The sequence below is a fragment of the Ricinus communis genome, chromosome 6 (assembly GCF_019578655.1).
Source record: "Ricinus communis isolate WT05 ecotype wild-type chromosome 6, ASM1957865v1, whole genome shotgun sequence".
Taxonomy (NCBI): domain Eukaryota; kingdom Viridiplantae; phylum Streptophyta; class Magnoliopsida; order Malpighiales; family Euphorbiaceae; genus Ricinus; species Ricinus communis.
This window is the reverse complement of record NC_063261.1, coordinates 16,918,488-16,937,948: the sequence shown is the minus strand read 5'-3', so window position 1 is coordinate 16,937,948 and position 19,461 is coordinate 16,918,488. Positions and strand designations below refer to the sequence as shown.

At 30.5% G+C, this 19,461-nt stretch overlaps 3 protein-coding genes across 4 annotated transcripts; 2 read left to right on the top strand and 1 right to left on the bottom strand.

Annotated features, from left to right (window-relative positions):
• Positions 1-2,929: 2,929 nt before the first annotated feature.
• On the bottom strand, positions 2,930-6,492 carry LOC8262582 (cucurbitadienol 11-hydroxylase). 2 transcript variants are annotated; one of them, XM_048375498.1, is made up of 9 exons: positions 6,221-6,492; positions 5,375-5,705; positions 5,120-5,269; positions 4,660-4,908; positions 4,371-4,457; positions 4,191-4,269; positions 3,788-3,894; positions 3,299-3,426; positions 2,930-3,156 (listed from the first exon to the last, which is right to left on the bottom strand). In XM_048375498.1, exons 1-9 carry the CDS (start codon positions 6,418-6,420, stop codon positions 3,066-3,068), a joined length of 1,422 nt encoding a protein of 473 aa, XP_048231455.1. In that variant the 5' UTR covers positions 6,421-6,492; the 3' UTR covers positions 2,930-3,065. The 2 variants fall into 2 exon arrangements, with proteins under 2 accessions (XP_048231455.1, XP_048231456.1); XM_048375499.1 differs by lacking the exon at positions 6,221-6,492 and having other exon boundaries at positions 5,120-5,178; positions 5,375-5,560.
• A 7,901-nt stretch (positions 6,493-14,393) lies between these two features.
• Positions 14,394-15,968, top strand: LOC8262584 (E3 ubiquitin-protein ligase UPL5). Its single transcript, XM_048375472.1, has 3 exons — positions 14,394-14,906; positions 15,203-15,736; positions 15,831-15,968. The coding sequence occupies exons 1-2, from the start codon at positions 14,540-14,542 to the stop codon at positions 15,319-15,321; spliced, it is 486 nt and encodes a 161-aa protein (XP_048231429.1). The 5' UTR covers positions 14,394-14,539; the 3' UTR covers positions 15,322-15,736; positions 15,831-15,968.
• LOC125370292 (mitogen-activated protein kinase kinase kinase 1-like) lies at positions 15,404-18,336 on the top strand. The gene is made up of 2 exons (XM_048375304.1): positions 15,404-15,718; positions 15,831-18,336. The coding sequence occupies exons 1-2, from the start codon at positions 15,404-15,406 to the stop codon at positions 16,617-16,619; spliced, it is 1,104 nt and encodes a 367-aa protein (XP_048231261.1). The 3' UTR covers positions 16,620-18,336.
• The last annotated feature ends 1,125 nt before the right edge of the window (positions 18,337-19,461 follow it).

Here is a 19,461-nt window from a genome sequence, read left to right as displayed (position 1 = left end):
GTCATTTTCATTTGGTAAACATTAATGGATTATTTGGTAAGCATAATATTCGGTAAGTACTAATGGATTGGGTTTACCATTTAAGAAGGAAAAATCAATGGTTTAATTTGGCTCTCAAACTTTGCAGTCAGGTTGAATTTAATTTTTTTTTAAAATATTTACGGCTAATTTAACCTCTGAATTTTTCGAATAGATTCAATTTAATTATTTTCTAAGAAAGTTCATTGCACGTGCTATAACAAGGGTATGAAAAAATGGCTAAATTGACTCGAGCAACAAGTTGAAGGGCCAAATTGAACTCTATTCTTTTTCTAAGTTAAAAAATAAAAAATAAAAAAAAATTCTTAAATTACCATAATCAATAGAACATCAAAACCAATTTACCACGTCCGCCATTACCTTTTTACATATCAATAAAAAAATACCAATATTATTATTACAAAATAAAAGTATATATGAAATTTTACAATCCAACATCATTATTATCACCACTTTATCAGCTTCTACATAATTTTCACCAACTAATTCAAAATTTAAAATATATAAAATGAATTTAATATATAAATTTAATTATATTATTAAATCAATCATAATTTAAATTATTTTTAAGGGTTAAAGTGAGTCGTATAAAAAGTTGAGTGACCAAATTAAGCCTATATTAAAAGTTGAATGGTCAAATTAGACTTCAAGTGCGTATATTTTACTCTTTTAAAAAATAGGTATATTGAATTTATTTAAAAAATTTAGAAGTTAAATTCACTGTAAAAGTTAAAAAGAAAAAATCAAATTGGAAAGCCAAATTATAGTAAAATTTAATGGTATCAACTATAAAAGGATACTAATTTTTTAATTTACCCTTTTAAAATTAAATTTTTTTTTATATGCTTGTAATATTTTTAGCTCAGATAAAGGTATGTCTAAAGAAGAGTAGATTAAGGTCATTGAATTTCATAATGTATCAATAATTTTAATCTTTTTTTTTTCGTACCATAAATAAAGGATACTAGATAGAGAAATTTCGATGTAATTTAGCTGACACGAAAATGATTTTTCTAATTGGAAATTATTTCTCATTATAAAAAAACCTATACACCAAATTATTATCTTTATCTCTTTCTTTAAGATTAATCTCATTGAATTACATAATGAAAACAACAAAAGATATCTCAAAGGATTCTCTAGGTTAGGATTAGTCCGTAAGTATTGTGCAAAGCCATTTAATGGCACCTATAATCCAACAAGAAACCATTTGAGATAGTATATTTTGATTATCCAATTTAGTTTTATGGTTTTAAGAAGAAGAAGAAAGACAATAATTTAGTCTCATCAATTATGATATTAAATTCTCAAACATAAATTTTTTCCGATGTACTGGTATTATATTTTAATATATAAATTTTTTATTTTGACACATATACTTATTTTTTAAAATATAAAATTCAAGTTTATACATAATTTTATTATTTTTCTATTAATAAGTTACATTTATAATTTAACAATAATTCTTACATTAGAATATAGTTTTTTTAATTATATTTTTAATATTATATTACCTAACAAATTAGTTTTCTAATTAGGCAATAATTCTAATTCTAAAAAATTATATTTCAATTTAATAGTATTTTAAATATTTTTATTAACTAATAAGTTAGTTTTTTTAGTTATACAATAATTTTTAATTATAAATATTAATTATATTTGTAGTACTAATTTATATAATACTGAAAATTAATTAATAAATAAAATAATTTTTATATTATTACACTAATAATCTTTTTAAAATCAATAAAATATCAAAAAAATAAAAAATTAGAAAAGATATTTAAAAATACCTATTTGATTTTTTATTAAATTTTATCTAAAAACTCGACTTATATTATGATTTATAGTTAAAATAAAATTACTGAAGCCATATTACAAAGATAAATTATATTAAAAATTGTTGTATAAATATAGAGCAACCATTTCTTCCATACTCATGTTCTTTGTTCCTTGAAGCCTAGCAACATCTCTAAGCATTCAAAAGCCTAATATTTAATTGCTCTTGAGGATAATCATCAAAAGTATAGGACAAAGGTTGGTGAGCTCTAATAGTTAATGCAGCAATGGTATCAATCCTATACAATAAATATAAATTAATGAAAAATAAAATTATAATTAATTATAAAATCAGGATTCTCGACAACTTACTTCCTGTAAACCTTTTTTTATACTTCAAACCAAACACTCTTAAACTACCCACTTGCCACAAGTGATACTTCCTCAATCTAATTATCTCATACCAAACAATACCTTAAATTAATAGATTTGTGGAAGGAGCTCATTAATGGCCTCAGGTGGTAGGGACTCTAGGTTGTGGGGGTAATTTTGATTTTAGGTATTAGATGAGTCGTTGGATGTGGCATGGTCATTACTATGGGAAGCCATTAATGCAAGGCAAGGTAATAAATGAGTAGTGGGCTAAATTATTCTTAAAGTATTTGAATTTTGAGATTAGTATCATTAAATCATTGACATATTATTTTCAATAGAAATGTCAATTTTTATAGAATTTAAAATAAAAAATTAAAAAAAAAATCTCGTAATTCAATTTTTTTCTTTAATTTTAGTAGTTTAGAAAAACTTTTATGATATAACAATATTAGAAAATACTTTATCATTTATCCGACAATATCGATTTTACAGTGATCGAACTTCGTCTAAATTTAATATCTGAAACTCTTAATTATGTTAATTAATTTAGACATAAATTATTGACAATGTAATTCTCAGTATATTAAAATGTCATAAAAAAAAAATCACACAATCTTTTACATTAAAAGATCAAATTATGGAATCATTTTTTTTATAATTTTGTCTAAAATTAATTATCCACAATGATTTTATCTAAAAACTTTATTAAATAATTGATCAATTTAGCAAAGCACAATAACTTAGAAGTAAACTTATATTATAATTTGATTCTCAGTTTTGAACTCATAAAATAAAACATTTAGATTACTGGAGACAATTATTGATTCAATAGCTATAAATAGAAATACAATTTCCTCTTCAACTACATCAAGCTACTGCTTCTCAAAGAATTTCATATGAACACCATCTCCGAATCCTAACAAAGGATTTCGTCCAATCTTTCCTTCCTTAATTATTGTCCACCTGTCAAGAATTACGTAATTAAAAAAAAAAAAAAATTCACTACGTCCATCTAATATCTGCCATGCATAAATACATCAAAATATTTATTAAATTGACCTAAATAAACTCAATTTTAAATTAAAAAGATTAAACAATCATTTACCTATATTTAGTGACTAAAACATGGAGGAAAATGGCTAATATCACTCTACTGTACTCTGCTCCAACACATTGTCTGGTTCCTCCACCAAAGGGAGTGAAATTCTTGGATATAATATGGGAGTCAAGGTCCTAAATAAAGATACAAAATTAAAAAATTGTTAGTTTACTATTAATCAAATTCTTATTTCTTAAATTATAAAATGGAAAGTTGATTAAACTCTAAATATTAGAGTGAAACCTTATTTTCTATTTTGGATTTCAAATCAGTTTTTTTTTTATTATTAATTATCAATTTTTAATTCTATGTTTCTATTAACAAAAATCAAAAAAGAAAAATTAAAATGTAAAATATAAGTAAAAATATTATAAAATTCATTAAAGAATTAATAAAAATTCAGTGAAAAGGTTATAAAAGATTTTTAAATTTGATATCTCATTTCCTCTTAAAAAATATTTATTAAATAAAACTTCATTTAATTAAGCAACTGACCTTCCAACGATAAGGATTAAACACAAGTGGGTTCTTGTATATCTCTGGATTTACATGGCGGATTGATGTAGCTACCATTATAGTCCAACCAGCTGGAATAGTGTATCCTATAAAAGGAAATAGAAAAACAATAAATGAATAAAGAGAAAACCAATCAAATGATTATGTTAGGCAGGAGCAGCCCTTGGGCAATGCTGAGGCATGTGCCCACAGAGCCCCAGCAGAAGGGATCTGTTTTCTGTGTGCTTTCGGTTTCATATAGGAAAAGTGAGGCTTCGTTTCTGGAGCCATATTTTGCTTAGGTTCCATCTTTTGTTGGGCAGGTCCTGGTTTCTTGACGAGGAGAATTCTTTTTTTCTTTAGAAAAATAAATAAATGATGTAATTGTTAATGGAAGGAATACCTTTGTAGTGAACATCTTTAATGGCTTTTCGCAACAGGCCAGGTGCAACATTTCCCAACCGAAGAGTTTCATTAATAACCTGTGATTTTCCACATACTAACAGAAGATGTCAGAATGCATGTGCAAAATGCTTCAAGACTCCGGAAGAGATAACAGAAAGGAAAATGAAAGTAGAATCACCTGATGGGTAAAAGTCATCGATTTATATTCGTCCCATTTGATCGAGGAATCCAAAGGTTTATTTTGGAGAATGCTCTCGTGTTCAGCCTAATGCAAAACTCAGTCCTTAATTGGTCTTCTTATCGCCAAAATAAAGTAATAACAAAGTAGAGATAATACAAATAAGGAGAAGAAGACTGGAATTTAAGATTTTCCTGAAATCGAAATATGAAAGTGTCGCCATGTGCAATGCAAAAAGCATATCTATAGGAGCTTGAATTTGGGATCTTTTGGGCTTTAAATTACATACCATTAAGTCTTGTAACACTGAAGGGTGAGATGAAAGGAGATTGAGCATTAAAGTCATTGTTGTTGATATTGTCTCAAAGCTGGCAAACAAAAGGCCGAACAAAAGCGTGGTTATAAAATCATCTGTCAAGAACTTCTCTTTCTCCATATCATTCAATGCCGTACTCAGAAAGTCTTCTACATGCTTCTCAGCTGAGGTGCGCCTCTCTTTGACCATTTTCTTCAAAATGTTGATTGCCTTTTGTTGGTTCTGAAGGAAACAAAGGGGTTTCGAGTTAATCTTTTATATGTTCAAACTATTACCATTGTCAAAATAGACTGGCATTTTCTTGTAGTGTAATTTCCCAGAAGTTTTCAGATTTTTTATCATGGGAGGGGAAAGTGGGGGCTCGACCCGAGCTTTATAGAGCTCTTCCCTAAAGTTTTCAGACTAATGCACAGTAATTTTGAATCTTTATTACCTTGAGACATTGATAGTACGTAGTACCAGGAAGATTCAATGGAAACGACATGAGACCTTCTGCAAATGTAGTAAAGCACTCACTTAACTTATCAGGAGATACTCTGGCATCATAACCGCAAAAAATCTTAGCAGTAAAATCGCAAATTGTCTACAAAACCCAGAATTCAGCAACAAGAATTGTTATTATTAACTAAAAACACATGCACCAAAAAAGTTGTGGATTATAAAGTGCTAGAATTAGCTCGAGACTTACTGTGGAAACAGCATGTTTCACTTTTATAACTTCTTGGGTAGACCATGAGTATAGAGTTTCGTTCACCATATTTACTATCTGTGGAAGCAACTTTTCCTTGAGCCTCTCTAAACCAAACTGAGTTAAGAAGGTGCCTCGCATATATTTGTGGATTTCACCAGCAGCAGTTGTCCTTGATTCACCTTCCAGTGAAAATATCTTAGAAAATGTATTCAAATACCAAATTTCAACTAATCTTCCTTCCTGAGTTAGAATGTAACGGTTGAATTCAGGATCAGTTGAGATCACAATAGACTGACCGGCCAAATTACTTCGAAATATGGGTCCATACCTATATACCCAGAAAAGAATTGCCTAATTAAATTTTTGCTATGATATTTGTGCTTGGTATGCATGTTCTCACAGCCAGAAAAAAGATTGGAACTTTGTTGAAGCAAGAAAATAATAAGTTTAATTTTCTATTGTTTAGTGCTGTCTTGAGTCAAAATTTATGAAAATTCTTATTATTCCCATTATATGTGGACCATTTCCAATATTCTTCTTTGAGTAATTAAAAGATGTTGATGATGGGATGTTTACAAATCTCTTTCAAGTGGATCTATCTTGAACGACTAGTGATGAATTCTCCATTGACAAGTTTGAAAAAATATTAAAAATATCTTTTTTTAAGTAAATTCTTATTACTTGAATATAAGTGTTGTATTTTACTTTTGTTTTAAAAATCTATGTTATTATGAGAAGAAAAAAAAGCTTGGAAAAGAAAAAAAGAAAGAAAGAAGAACATGCATAAAACCACCATATTGTAATTGGGAAACTGAAATCACAGTAACAAGTATAATGCTTTACCTCTGCGTTCTCTTTCTGATGAATGGATGAATATCTAGAGAAAAACTGGGAATGAGGAGCTGCAGGGTCTCTCCAATGACAGGGAACCCCATGGACCCTGGAGGCAGAACACCTTTGGAATTTGGGTTTCTCCATTTGTTAATCCAAAACGCATAGTATAGAGGAAGTAGTGCTACCAAAAACAATATAATTGTCAGCATTTTTCTTGTCAGAATACTATTTATATATATTTATGTAGAATCACACTATATAATAGAACAAAGCTGTGAGTTTTGAATCCAGTCTTTCATCTATTTATAGACATTTTTTTAATCTGGTAAGGATCTACAAAAATTAAATCAAACATAACACATGACACAAATATATCAATATTTTAAAATTTTAAAATATGATACGGCGCGATACATTAATATATATATAGCCATTTCATTCCCTTTTTTATTTAAGCATTGATGAATTTAAAAAAAGAAAATTACAAATCTAATACTCTAATTTATAAATTTTTCTGTTTCAATATTTAAATTATTATTTTTTATTAAATGTTTGAATTTATTAATTTATGTATATTAAGTTGTCTTTTACAAGTTTTACACGTTAAAATTATTAACTCATTTACTTTTCCTTATTTATAGTCTTTTATTTTTCTATATTTTTTCCATGAATTTATTTGGTCAATAAATTGATTAGATTTAGTCGTGTTACTTAAAAGAAAGAAGAGTCACTAATTAGCTTGCATATTAATCGAAAAGATGATCCTTCTCTTTTGGTCCGTTTAAATTTAGACTATTTTTCATTATTAATTCATAGTATAGAAATAATTATTAAAAGCATATTCCATTAATTAACATAAATGTTATCACATTTATCTTTAAAATAATTATTCTATATAAAATTTGATAAGAATATTTTAAAACATAATTATAAAAATTTAAAACATAACTAAGAAGTCTATGTTTTCTAATTTACGTTAGATTAAAAGTGAAAATTATTTTAGGCAGATAAAGATTGTATTTGGAATTATTACTTGATGTTGAGAAAATAAATTTTGAATTTTTTATTAAATATAATTTTCTTATCTTAATTTTTTATTTAATTTTCTTAAATATGCTTAAAAAAATCAATTTACTTGATTTATGTAAGAATAATTTTTAAAATTTAAAAAATAAAATAAAAATTAATGTCCGCTCACAATTGGTTCCCATCTTTTTTATCGGCAACTGCCCCACTAATTAAAAATAAGCAATTTCTTATTTCTTGTGCATAAGACACAAATTCTATAAAATTTTCACTTTAGCACCTTGTGCTTCAACATCTTTAAGCTTGTTTTTTAAGTTCTGGATTTTTATTGTGATTTGTCATTATTTTTTCCCAATTAATAGAATATAATCTTTTATTTTTTTATTTATAGTTCTTAAAGGCTGATCTGGTTAGACATCAAACTCAAAATTACTCTTATTTTCTTAACCTTTACCTGAGCTTTGCCTACTTGCACTAGAGCTTGGCTTTGTTCTTCTCTCCGTTTAATTAACTTCCTCCTCAACCCTACGCACGTGCGTCAGTTAGTAATTAGTGTGCTATTTGACTGGCTTGTGAGAGACTCCTTCTCATGCTACTTGCCAACCCTTTCCTCAAAGGAGGGGCCGGACGAAGCATGCTCACCTTAATAGTCGATCATTGGCTTGAAAATAATATTTTATTTCTTACATTTTCAAAGACTAGTCAATTTCATAGCAAAATATTACAAGATACAAAAAAAAGACATAAATCTTAAGAAAGTATTAGGGTTAGTTTATTTTTATAAAAAATAATATTAAAAATCCTAATTTCTTATAATAATATGTGTCTTTTTTATTACTAAGCAAATGACCCGTTTCATTTTTCTTGTTCAAAACATGACGTGGCTTTCACTTAAAGGAATTTGATTCCATTTCTACTCGTTGTAAGGGGAGGACTAAGATCTTAATGAAAATGTTAAAGGACTCAATCTTACGGAATAAGAGTGCAGGGGCCAAATTAGAAAAGAATTGAAAGTACATGGCCAAGTTATGGCTTATTCCTAAAACTTTCACACTAGTATTTATCATATCTTGATTTAGTAATAATATTATTTTAATACCTGTAGAATTGGCTTTTATCAAAATACTTGTATATTATCTAAAATTTACTGTTTTAAACCATCTTAGTACTTTTAAATGGTTGTATATATCAATTTTAGTCTATTTGTTTTCTTAGTAAATTGTGAATTACTTTTTTCAAAAGGTATTAATTAAAAAGTGATAAATGATTTTATATTAAGAAAAACTTAAATTACTTTTTTTGCTATTATTTTAGTATTTTAATTTTCATTCCATATATTTAATTTAATACCTTTTTGTTATTTTATTATTATTAATATCATTTAATCCTTAATTTATTATTATAATTCTCTTAATTTTGAACTAATTTTTTTTAAAGAGATTGATTAAATAGCTTTTTATAATTATGAACCTATCCACCAACCGGTTAAAATTAAAGTAAATGTTAGAATATCTTTTGCATGTTTTTATGTTAGATTATAATGAAGAAATACTAGATACTGAAAAATTCTAATAAATTTTAAATAAAAATAAAAAAAAAATAGAAAGAAAAGTATATAAATAATTATATAATCTATTTCCTTTTTTTTTTTCTTGACAGGATAATATAATCTGATCAAAAAAGAAAGAAAGGATAATGTAATCTATTTCTAATAAATTCCCTGAAAAAAAGAGAAGTAATTCACAGTCTATTATATAAGTGAGTTAAACTAATGATTAGAGGATTAAAATGTAAAGAAAAACTAATTATTAGAATGTAAATTCCTTAATATATGAAATAAAAGTATTTCTTAGACTTCAAACTCATCTAACTAAATGGGATACTATAATGTTTTGCAAAATAGTTGCCAGCTCTAATTATAATTACAGGATTATTAAAGCTGTGCAGACAAAGCAAGGTGGGTCGTATTCTATTAACAGCATGAGAACCTGCTGGTAGTTCCTGAAACCATTAACATTCAAGTCTTGAATCTGATAACCACCCACTTTGTACAAGCAGTTGCCGCCTTAAATTTCTTGCAGTGCAGAGATAGAAGGCCAATAGTGCAGAACATTAGGCAGCTTCTGCAATCTATTAGTTCAGAGAATGGCAGACCGGATAGTAAATGCCACTCTGCAGAAATATATGTTAGGCTCATCCCAAATTGCTGCCCATCCAATCCGAAGAACCCTTTTATAAAAACCTTGCCAATCTTTTAACTTGTTAGAAAAGAATAAAGATGATACAAACTATTTAATGAAATTGCTTCCACCTCTCAACCAATTACTAATGCCTTGGAACATAAGTGCTCTACCAGCTTTGTATCTCCCAACCCTCTCCAAACTCACCCCTTATCTCCTAGGATAAATGATGGTCCTCTCCTTTTGACCAATAGAATTTTTTCATATATCTTATTTTTAATTTTACCTATATTATCTACTCTTTTACTTCAATTAACTTGTACCATTTATTTAATTTCATCTATGCCTTATAGTTAGTGTAAGAGATCCGAGTGTATATTACGGCATTTTCTTGCCCTCTTAATTAGGTTATTTATTTATTATTGTAGTTCTAGATGTCAAATCAATAACTTTTAGTCTTTTTACGAGCGGTTGAAATTAATAAATGGCTATCTTGAGAGCTAGGATAAAAAAAAAAATCCATCTTGCTCACTGGAGACGATATATAATATTTTTATAAAACTATTTTGTTAATCAAATTGTATACCACATTACATGTGGAGAGTTAGTAATGGAGTATGTAGTGTGCTTAAGGACTTCAATTAGCTAAAATGAGTGACTTCTGAGCTTAAAACTAAATAAGAATAGTAATATGTGAGGTGATGATTTGAAATTAATAAACACATAAATTAACTTGAATTTTGAAGCATTTAGTTCAAATCTTTTTGGAGTACCCATAGACCAAAGCCTCCTGGAATAAATCCAAACAACCAAAACAGCAATTTTACCCTTTTGTTAGATTTATGATATGGGTCCTTCCATAATGGGTCACTAAATCCGGACCTAAGTTAAATAAAAATAGGGTAACTACCAACGTACCATATAACTTTCAAAGGAGAGGTACAAAGAAAATTCTCTACAGAAGATTTAAAATAATATATACATTTAACTTTTTCACACATATTTGACAATGAAATATAAAAAATAAAAGAATTCTCTTTCTTTAAAAAAGAAAATTGGAAACTTTAGTTTTAAGATTAGCAATGGATTATTTATGGTCATTAGTGAAATAAATGAGAGGAAAAATAAAAATATGAACTCTTTTTTTTTATATAAACAACTGAATTTTCCAATCGCTAATTAAATATATAAAAAAGAAGAACTAAAAAAGTGAGAGTTTTATTTTAAATTATGTTACTGATCTATCACTAATTAGATAAGGGCACGTTATTCCCTTACTAATTAGCAATGAAAATACGTACTTTGCTATTTTATAATGAAATTATCATTTGTTAAATCTGTTGCTAATTAGCAGTAGATAATTCGTCGTTAAAGAGTAAAAGTATTCATAATATTTATTTTATTGCTAAATAGCGACGAAAACAGTCTATCACTAAAATCCATATTATTCCACTCATTTTTTTATAAGAAATTTGTAGCATTTGTTTTTAAAAGTTTAAAAGAAAAAGAACACCACAAGTAATATTCATAAGTTGTTGAGGAGCAAATAGCACTTCGAGATGCTGATTGTCCCATGTCCCTTCAATTTTGGTTGTGCCATTGAGAAAAATGGAGGCATTTCTTGGGCATATAACAATTTTAAACAAGGAGAGGAAGATGAGGATATGTTTGCTCACTTTCCTTCGTCTATATTAAAGTGAACAACTGATGAATTTTTATTATGTAACTGAAGGTGGTAGGTTTAGGTTCGCCCCAAGTGCCTTTAGCAATTACGATACTGTAACGCTTTTCAATCTAATTAGAAATATATTAACCAATAAAAGTTAAACATCGGACAAAATTGTCGGACCATCCACTTCGATGGCTAAAACAGTAAAAGTACAAGGTTATAAAGAGTATATTGATTGTGTGTACCTAATATGTTATATTACAATTTCTTATATAGTGCTTAAGGATCTTCTAGTCCCATTAGGAGTGAGACTGTTAATATGAGATCTCCTTATCTTGTTAGGATTAAATATTCTTAGTTGTACATCAATGTTCGAGGTCGAAGTCAGATTACTCAATTAGAGTAAAATTATGACTTGGTTTTCAGGACGTCTAGTTACAACTTGAATTTAGATTTAGTCAATCTTGTGTTTCTCGACTATGATTACTCAGCACATAATGTGTTAGAGATCTTAAATCACTAAAGAATAAGGGATATTAACAATTTATGAGGGTAAAGATCCAACTAACCAAGTAGCTAATTTTTAAAGCATTTTGGCATTAGTTGGACCCAATCCGAAATCTATTAGTTAGGCTTACATCCTTTCATTCACTTAACTCTCATATTAATCAAATCAATTTAATTTCATAATATGATACTTGGTTATTAGATCTTTTTCTTGACCATAGCATCAACTCATTTTGCTATTTCAACTAATTTCTCGATGACAATGTTTGATTAAATTTATTGTGGCAATTCTATTTTATTTTGCTCTTTTATCTTTAATTTTTTTTAAACTAAAGATATGATTAATATATGTTAATTATTAGTATCAAAAGGAATGGAAATAACCTTACAGGAGGTGGAGAGATCTCAAATTTGAGACCTCTTTTTTTAAAATAAAAGCCCTTACCAATCTGGCTAGCCCTAGATTGATTTTTATCTTTACTAACATCTCTTGTTTTCAGCCTTAACATCTCTGAAGGAGTCCATTAATAATATAAAAATTACCGTAAAATTATGACAAGATACCACAAAATTATATAAGTTATCATACTGACTATCGGTGGTATTATTAGCACCCCAAATTTTGATTTTGTTTATAATAAATTATAGTTTGATTTCAAATTTATGAATCTCTTAATTCCATACAATACACCATGTAAATAATCTCTTCTCATCAAGTCAATAAGTGTCCATAGATTACAATGTCTTCCCGTACATATGGAGAATTGAAGCCAGCACCCTTTCACCAAGACTATGAAATTCATTGGCGGGGTGATTGTACTAGCTTTTCTGCACGAACTGCAAAGTCTGTTTCCTTTGCTTCTAGTTAGAAAGAGGATTTCTGTAGAAGATGTAATAGAAAATGCAAATTCATCCTTGAATACGAAGTGCAAGTGATCTGGAAAGAGTGAGGATATATATATATATAACAATCTAATTCTACTGCTTTGTAACATCAATCACTATACTGGTATCTTTTGTCGCACAAGGATTTGGTAGTGAACTGGAGCTTGAAGACCTTTCTTGATTATTGCAAAGGCACCATTATCCTCTGGTGCCCCACTTCGAGGTTAGGCTTTAATAGGTAAAAGAAAGTTGTGAACCATAACCACGAAGAAAATGATCCACTGATGTACAGATGCTAGAAGGTATGTGCTTGCATGATTTTCTGTGTAACCCCTCTATTGTGATTTTTTTTATATTTCTCCTTTGAAGATCATAAGTTCATGATCTACTAGTAAATTAGATTCTATGTTGAATACTTATAGAGTTGTTTAGATCAGTGAATGAAGTACATGCTACTGTAAAGGTAGTTCAATTAGTATATGATGAAAAAATAGATCAAATTGAACAAGAGGTTTTTTCTTTAATTATTATATTATGCCAATTAATCCAGATAAATTACATTGACGTTTTGTACTATCAAACTTTTAATTTGTAACTAAATGATTGCTAAACTTTAATTTTAATAACATCAGTGAATTTTTTAACATATTTAGAGGATAAATTACATAGATGATCACCAAACTTTGCATTTTGTAATAAAAAGATATTAAATTTTTAATTTATTACAAAAAAGGTACCGTCTATGTATTTTTTAAATTAAACTTTTAGTGCCTTTTTGTTATAAAGTGTAAAATTTATTGATCACCTATGTAATTTTTCTCGCATTTGCTGAAAGAACTCATCGGTGCTATTAAGAATAAAATTCAGTAATTATTTAGTTGCAAATTTAAGATTTAGTATATTTTTTTTTATAAAGTGCAAAGTTTAGTGACTGGAAATTACTCCAATGAAGCCATTAATGTAGTTAAGTATGTTCTTGGGCCTAACGCTAAAAATAATTAGATCTATGCGATTTATTATAATTTTCAGTTTTTATTTATTGTAAAATTATTTGTAGTTTTAGTTTGATGACTTATTTATACCATTGTAACTCATCCATTGTTATCAAAAACAAGAATTTGACTGAATTGTCGATGATTTTGTAAGTCAAGACTATTTTTGCAAAAATTAGGACTGGCTAAAAGTAACTTTTATATTTTTCTTGAGCTTGACATTTTCGCCATGGGACTAATTCTCTTCGGACTGCTATATCAATGACTTTATAGAAGCATCCAATATTGCACTCTTGACGGAGTTTGTCCTTATATATATATATATATATATAGATAGATAGATATATGTCTGTGATGGTATTTTAGTTCTGCCTACACATGGCAGATTGATGGGCTGAGGTTTAGAAATATGTTGACAGACTTTTTCTTTATTTTTTTAATCATCTAGAGAAGAAATAGAGGATCTGAATTCTATAAAGCTTTCTCACTGCACCAAAGACTTAGTCTGTAGTGGTAGACTTTGTTATTTTAATTTGGCTATGGAATGCTAGAGTTTGCATATGTATGTGATACCATTTTAATTCGCTCTGAAAGAGAAGAAAAAAGAAAGAAAAACTTGTAACATGGACCTTACACGAACATAACAATAGATGGGAAATTTCTTGCATGTATCATGGTCAAAATGCCTGTTGTCTATTAGATCATGGTTTGTCTTGTTTCGGACTATCAAGGTTTGTATTGTTCCGAACTATCAAAGGAAGTTCTTGGTTCCTTCATAGTTACTTGTGGTTGAGGTTAATAAAATGGACTAGTTCTATCTTTTATGGGGCTGGAAGTTTCAGAAAACTTACCAAGAGAACCTCTATGTACCCACTAAGCAATTAGTAAATTTCGGAAATATCTGTGCACATGCATCGCACCTACCAGGTTTCTCAATGTATACCTACTAAGCAATTAGAGATGTTTCTCAGTTACAGCATCTCTTATTAGTTTGGTTTGATGCATGGCAACAGATGCAAAGGAGAAACAAAGACTGATAAAACTTGCTGTTAGTTTCTGAAATTTAAGGATGTGGGTATTCCCAGCTGAAACGCCTAGCGACCTCAACTCACCGTCCAGTTCCTCAACCGTTTCAGAAACTAACTCTTCTGGCTTTACTGACGGGAGCTCACAAGCTAACACTTCTCTGAATCATGCGCAACGTTTTACCATGGAGTCTGATCAGCATTCTGAAACGGCAGAGTTATTAGACGAGCTCATTAGCTGGTCTCAATATCTGGACCCTTGTCTGTTTGCAGCATTTAAATATGAGAAAGTTACAGATCCTAGAGTACTGAAGAAATGGTTATGGAAGCTATGTGAAGCTATATTCAATCCGCAGAACCCTCTTTTCTTGGCATGCCCAAATGATCCTACTAGGTTTTATGCTAATCCGAGTAAGCTCGTGGCCCTTTGTTCCTTTCCTTTACTGGCATCTTTTAAATTTTCGTTTTATTTTTCCAAATTTCTCTACAATATGTTATATTGTTCTACAGTTATCCCTTAATGTGAAATCAGTATCCATGGTGGATGAGGACACTCGAACTCCAGAGTTCTCCAATTCTCCTGCTTGACTTGATATCAAATTTAAAAAACTGTTTGTTCATTTTTAGTTCATTAGATGTCTGTTGATTCCATAGATTTTGTCTATGTGAATAATAAATTACAACATTATTTTCCCGTACGTATGCAGAATTGGAGCTAGAACCCTTTCACCTTGACACTATGAGATTGACCGGTAAGGTGATTGCACTAGCTGTGAGGCACAAGATACACGTAGGTGTTGCCTTTGATCGCGTGTTTCTTCTGTAACTTGCCGGAAAGAAAATCTCAGTAGAAGATGTAAAGGAAGCAGATCCATCATTTTATACTATGATGCGAAAAGATTTTGAATATGGATGGTGGGGGATTTGCTGCACAGGAACTTTGCCCCGGTGGTGTAAGCATGATTTGTAATTGCAAGGATAAAGAGGCTTATGTTAGTTGTCTGATTCAAAGCCACTTTGTCACATCAATTGCTAAACAGGTATCTTTGTTTGCACAAGGCTTTGACAGTGTTTCTGACGAGTCAATCCTTCAATTGCTCTCTTCTACCGGATTGGAGCTTGAAGATCTTAACCACATGCTAAGAGGTAACAGAAATGCTGGTCATGTTCATGAGAAAAGAAAATCTGTTGGGCATAACTGCGATGAAAGTTCTGATTCTCTAGTATCCCGGTTCTAAAAGGTATAGGATTGCAGAATTACATTTACAAACTCTGTTTTCGTCTTTTTTTCCACTTTCAAAACTAAAATGAAAACTATGTGAAAATGCTTGGCAGATTAGTCGACATAGACTTAACATCAAGAATTGGCAGAGGGGGCAGCTTTTGGGAAGAGGGTCATTTGGATCAGTTTATGAAGTACTTGCTGGTGAAGGAACATTTTTTGCTGTTGAGGAAGTTCCATTAGTGGATGACACAATAGTTCATCATATAGAGCAAGAGATTGCTTTATTATGTCAACTGAGCCATCAGAATATAGTTGAATTTGTTGGCACAGAAAAAGATGAATCCAATCTTTATATATTTTTTGAACTTGTAAGGGGAGGTTCTCTAGAAAAAGTTTATCAAACGTTTGAACTTGACGATTCCCTAGTGTCCTTGTACACTAAACAGCTTATTGAAGGTTTAAAGTATCTGCATGATCGTAATATCATCCATAGGGACATTAAATGTGCAAACATATTGGTGGATGATGTGAGAATTGCAGATTTTGGATTGTCAAAGGTGATTAAATTAATTATTCTTACCAAGTCTTGTTGGGGGACACTGAACTGGATGGCTCCTGAGGTTCTTAATCCGGAAAGAGGAGGTTATGGAGTTGAAGCTGATATATGGAGTCTGGGGTGCACTGTGTTGGAGATGTTAACCAGAAAAATTCCATACTTTGATTTGGAACGTGCAGCCGTACAGTACAGCATTGGAAAGGGTAAGCTACCTCAGATTCCTGACACTTTGTCAAGACATTCAAGAGATTTTATCTTGCAATGTCTGCAAGTTAATCCAAGTGAACGTCCGACTGCTGCTGAGCTCTTAGACCATCCATTTGTAAAAGAGTCTTCCTCGTAGCACTATGGCTATTGTTAGAACTGCCTTAGAAGCTGTTGTTGCAGTGAAACTACAGCTGTCAAGTTTAATAGTCGTTCTTATTCGAATAAGTTTACCAGTTGTTGCTGGTCTTTAGGAATCTTTTGAGTTTAATTTGTTGCTGATTTGTAGGTTATATCCGTGGCTATTTCAGCTTTTTTTTTTTTTTTTTTTTTATTTATTTTTTATTTAAATATTTGTTATGGTTGTAAATAATAAGTGTTCATTGAAGTAAAATATCACATTTGCTAGTCAATCTCTTCTATTTTCTACTCTTTATTTTGTTTTATATTCAACCTTTGGTATTAGAGCTCAATTCTTAAGGATCTGTGGCTAACCAAGAGTGTATTGAGTTAATCGCCTCCAAACACTTTTCACCTGTTCCACCTCTTGTATTTGCTGAGAAAAACTACCAATCTTGGTCAGTTAAGATGATAGCTTATTTGCAGGCATGGGATCTCTGGGAAGTAGTGAAAGAAGAGATTCAATCTCTACCTAAAAATCCCACAGTGCAGCAAATCAAAATTCATCAAGATCAAGTATCATGGAAGTTCAAGGCAAAAACGTGCCTTCATTCAGCAGTGTCCGCAAGTCTATTAATTCAAATTATGAATTTGGAGACAACATTTAAAATATAGGAATATCTCCGAATTGAGTTTCAAGGCAGTGCAAGAATAAGAAATATGCGTGTTTTAATCTTAAGAGAGAGTTTGAGACACAAAAGATGAAAAATCCAGAGACGGCAAAGGAGTATGCAGACAGGTTATTGGAGATTGTGAATAAACTTAGGCTGCTTGGTGAAGATATGCATGGCAGTAGAGTAATTGAGAAACTTCTGGTCTCTTTACCAGAAAAGTTTGAAGCTAAGATTTCTGCATTGAGGGAAATCAAAGACCTCACACAAATTACATTGGCAGAGCTTCTCAATGCCTTCGAAGCTCATGAACAGAGAAGACATCTTAGAGAAGACGTTTCGTTGGAGGGTGCAATATAAGCTAAGGTGCAGGCTTATAATTCTGGCCGAGGAAAGAAGAAGGTATGGAAGAGAAACAAAGGCGATTCAGATGCAAATGCTGGTAGTAATGGAAGTGCAAACAGCAATAAAACTGGTTATCCTCCTTGTCAACATTGCGACAGAACAAATCACTCTCATTCGAAGTGTTGGAGCAGACTTAATGCAAAGTGCAATAAGTGCAATTAGATGGGGCACGTGGATAGAATATACAAAATCGAAGGAAAGCAGAAGGCATATGAAGCTCAAGCTCAAGATGTGAATCAAGAATAGGAGTTAGCAACTTTTCATAGCTTCTTGCAATGTAAACAACAGCGAGGCTGATACTTGGCTAGTGGATAGCGGTTGCACTAATCATATGACTAACAATGTTGAATTATTCAAGGAGCTTGAAAAATCATTAATCTTCAAGGTAAGAGTTGAAAATGTAGAATATATTGCTGTGAAAGGTAAAGGTGCTATTGCAATTGAATCTCTTAGTGGAGTTAAAGTTATAACTGGTGTTGTATGTTCCGGAAATTGATAAAAACTTGTTAAGTGTTGGTCAATTAATTGAGAAAGGCTTTAAAGTGCATTTTAAGAACAAGATTTGGGTGATCAAAGATGTAGATGGGCAAGAAATGTTTTCAGCAGAAATGAAGGGTAAAAGCTTCGCTCTTAATTTTTGGAAAAAGAGCAAGTTGTATATCAGGCCTCTGTGAGAATCACTGACCTTTGGCATAAAAGGTTGGTACACTACCATCATTCAGCAGTAGTTTTAATGCAGAAACGTGAATTAGTGCAATTCTTGGAGTTTGAACTCCTTCGTTATTTCAACTTTGAAATTATTTATGATCTTTTAATTGTTTCCTGTAACTAACAAATCATCAACATGGATAGAAACATAATCAAAATTAGTGCTTGTCTTTTTTATATACAAAACTGCTTCGCTCAAACTTTTTGTAAAGCCCAAACTGAGTATGTGATTATCTATACGGTTGTACCAGGTGCTTGGTGCTTGTTTTAGACTGTAAAGAGCTTTCTTCAACAGGTACACTTTCTCTTCCTGTCCTTCAACAGCAAATCCTTCTAGTTGTTCAACATGAATTTCTTCCTCTAGGAAACCGTTCAGGAACGCAGATTTCACATCTAGTTAGAACACTTTCCATCCTTGTTGAGCTGCAACAACAAGCAAGAGTCTAATCGTTTCAAGCCTTGCCACTGAAAGAGAAGTTTCGGAGAAATCCACACCAAAGACTTGTGCATAACCTTTCACAACAAGCCTAGCTTTATGCTTGTTTATAGATCCATCAGCATTAAGCTTAGTCCTAAAGACCCATTTTACACCGATAAGACTTCTATTTTGAGGTCTTTCAGTAAGTTGCTAGGTCTAGTTCTTTTCAATCATCTACATCTCTTCTTCCATGGCAACTACCCATTTCTGCTGTTGCAATGCTTCTTCAACACTTGCTGGTTCTAAGATAGCAACATTGCTTCTTGCATAAATGTCAAAAAGCAGCTTCGTGCCTCTCACTGGTCGCTCATCAACATTTTCTTCATTTGGCTGCAACTCAATCGAATGATGAACTCCATCATTATCGTCCCAATCCCACTGCTCTTCTTCCATAAAGACAATATCTCTGCTAACAATGATTTTATTTGGAATACAAAGAACCAAATAATTTCAGATTTAAAAGAGAAGGTTTACGATTAAACCATGCTTCATAAGGAGTTTGGTTGTGAAGAGCTCTAGTTAGTAATCTGTTTAATAGAAAAACAGCCGTTTTTGCAGCCTCTGCCCAAAATTTTTTAAGCAAATCCTTTTCATGCAAC